The following is a 2,823-nucleotide window of genomic DNA, read 5'->3' as shown; positions in this document are numbered from 1 at the left end:
AATCAAATAAAAGTTCTCAGTTATGGTTAATTTTTTTTGGGTATCTTAACTCATTCCACAAATTTGAGTAATATGCCTATAACTTACTCAAACATGTCGATAAAATTAAAGGCTATATGTATATATTTGTAGGTAAAAACATATATTAGGATTTTCTTGATTTTTATTAAATATTATTTTTATGCTGAATCACCACATGTACCTTACAATCCCTTGGAATTCAATTAAGTCACAACTCTAAAAATTATTCATAAACCTGTTAACGAGTCTTGATTATTTTCATTTTTTACCTAAGTCCAGTTGAGAAAAAAAAAAGAGCATTATTTTTTTCCCACTCCCCTTGTTAATCACGCATTGTAGTCGTATTTTCGAAAATTAATTGGTCAATCCAGTTTTTGATCCTATTTAATTAATAACTCCTTTACCTTCTAGGAATCAAAATAATATTTCTGGGAAATGCAGAGATCATCCAATTCTGTTTGTCATTCAGCTCTACGCGAAGAGAAACAATTTATAATTTGATTTCGTTTCATGTGATACAAATATAACCAAGTGCATACATTTATGCCCACACGCCTAGTCTACATGACACTTCATAGTTACATCATAAATAAAATGTCATATGTTACATCAATAATTAAGTAAGTACAATGCATGTATAACCTTTTCAGATACATACGATTCATTTTTACAGAAAAAGTAGTCATTCTTCTGTAGAAAATAATATAAACTAAATAGCAAATGAGAAATCATTATTTGCCACATTTCGGGCAGAAACTTTCACTCCCATTTAAATACCTGATACACTGTGGAACGACATATGTGCCTTACTATATATATATATTTTAGCGTGCAAAATGAGGAAAACATATACGGATTAATATATTAAAAAGTCGTATATTTTATATCTTAAAAACTATTAGTACACCGGGGAATACATAAATATTTGATAGACTTCATCAATCAATGACCTTGGGCACTGACTGACCAGGTACAATTAAAAAGTGGAACATGGTAACAGTGTCCAATCGAATGAATTAAAAGAGAGAATTGGTATGGAAACTAATAACTACAGGGGAGATCTTCTGTATTATTTCTTTGATTGTTCAGCATCTGCGAGGTAAGATGAGACACCTTCCTTGCTGGGCTTCATAGACTTCTTTCCTGGCTTCCATCCAGCAGGGCAAACCTCGCCATGCACGTCCGTGTATTGGAAGGCTTGTACAAGTCTTAAGGTTTCGTCTACGCATCTTCCGACAGGAAGATCATTGATGGTGATTTGACGGAGTTTCTGAGTGCCGTCAATGATGAAAAGTCCTCTGAAGGACACTCCATCGTCTTCCTACAAAAATACAAATACAACAATGAATGAGGATTTATGAGAATTGAATTGATTTGCGTTACCTTGAGCACGCCATAGGCTCTAGAAATTTCCATGTTCTTATCCGCAATGAGGGGAATGTCCATGTCCCCAAGTCCTCCCTCCTTACGAGGAGTGTTGATCCAGTGGAGATGAGAAAAATGGGAGTCAGTGGAGCAGGCAAGGACCTCACATCCAATTTTACGGAAATCTGCAGCCCGATCTCCAAAGGCAATGATTTCTGTGGGGCAAACGAAGGTAAAGTCCAAGGGGTAGAAAAAGAGAACCACGTATTTGCCGGTATAGTCCTTGAGTGACACCTGCTTGAATTCCTTGTTCACAACGGCCATGGCCTTGAATTGAGGAGCATCATTCGTTGGTTGAAGACTCATTTTGTTACTTAGTCGGATATTACAAAGAGAGATGACAGAGGTAGTTCACTTGCCGGTAGCAGATATAAGACTGAATTCTCATATGTAACATACGAAAGAATCAGAGAGAGAGAAAGAAAGAAGGAAAGAAAAACAGGAACTCTCTTCTTTTCCTTCCATAGTACTCTTTCTCTTTCTATCCATCTCTCTTTCCCTCTTCTAAGCCTCTACCGATTGGCTAATAAACATTATATTTGCACAGGGATACCACTATATTTTACCTTCTTATCCTTTACTTGAAGGCCTGATATCCCCCAATAAAAATGGGTATTTTGATTTCAATTCTGTAACGGAATAGACACGTTATTTCTAATAGATTGATACCCATGTCTGTAATAATAAAAAAGGAAGGAATCCTTTTACCTCACATTCATACTAATATTATATATTGTACGCCTTATTTTAATTATATAATCGCACTTCTTTTATGAAAACAAAACTATTATGCAGATTCTTCTTTAATAAATTACTTATTATTAAAACATCATTATAAAATAATCCCCAAATATCTCACTATAAACATCTTTTATAGCAATGCAATGTCAGTCTAACATTGGTCATTATCTCGTTGTAATATGTGTTTACAGTTAGTTATATAAACGATATGGTAAAGGCAAAATAGTCTACCTTATTTTATCAATTCGTATACCTATTTTCTAGAGTTTTCTTTTGCTATGGAATGGCTGTACCTTGCATGACTTTGCCAAAAAAGTACCTTCTTTTCCCCAATCTATGTACGTAAAGAATGTTTTATCTTTATATATATAAAATACAGTTTGTGTGGGTCTGTCCTTTATAGGTACCCTCACCGTTGGGCCTAGAAGGCTGAAACTTTGCATAGGTGTCTGTTAAACCTGGTTAGGATAAGGCGGGGTCTTGATTTTGGGAATGGGTCATATAAAGAGGACTTATTCTATACCCAAATCATAAAAATTGTTTTTGGAGATCAAAGAGATTTGATTAGGGGTTGAATTTAATATCAAAAAGTGACTAGCATCTCAAAAATCTCTTAAATCTTTCGTTTAATTCCAT

The 2,823-nt window shown here is 34.5% G+C and overlaps 1 protein-coding gene across 1 annotated transcript; it reads right to left on the bottom strand.

Moving 5' to 3' along the window:
• Positions 1 to 877: 877 nt before the first annotated feature.
• On the bottom strand, positions 878 to 1,837 carry LOC121115089 (peroxiredoxin 2). Its single transcript, XM_040709252.2, has 2 exons — positions 1,405 to 1,837; positions 878 to 1,342 (listed from the first exon to the last, which is right to left on the bottom strand). Exons 1-2 carry the CDS (start codon positions 1,750 to 1,752, stop codon positions 1,091 to 1,093), a joined length of 600 nt encoding a protein of 199 aa, XP_040565186.1. The 5' UTR covers positions 1,753 to 1,837; the 3' UTR covers positions 878 to 1,090.
• Between the last annotated feature and the right edge of the window lie 986 nt (positions 1,838 to 2,823).

Source organism: Lepeophtheirus salmonis, chromosome 3, assembly GCF_016086655.4.
Source record: "Lepeophtheirus salmonis chromosome 3, UVic_Lsal_1.4, whole genome shotgun sequence".
Lineage (NCBI taxonomy): Eukaryota > Metazoa > Arthropoda > Copepoda > Siphonostomatoida > Caligidae > Lepeophtheirus > Lepeophtheirus salmonis.
This window is presented reverse-complemented; position numbering and strand designations above follow the sequence as displayed.

Bases quoted from the DNA above. Each gene is read 5' to 3' on its own strand.
- LOC121115089 (XM_040709252.2), bottom strand. From the start codon at position 1,752: ATGAGTCTTCAACCAACGAATGATGCTCCTCAATTCAAGGCCATGGCC. The intron at 1,343-1,404 runs GTAACGCAAATC...GTATTTTTGTAG, and splicing joins GAGCCTATGGCGTGCTCAAG to GAAGACGATGGAGTGTCCTT.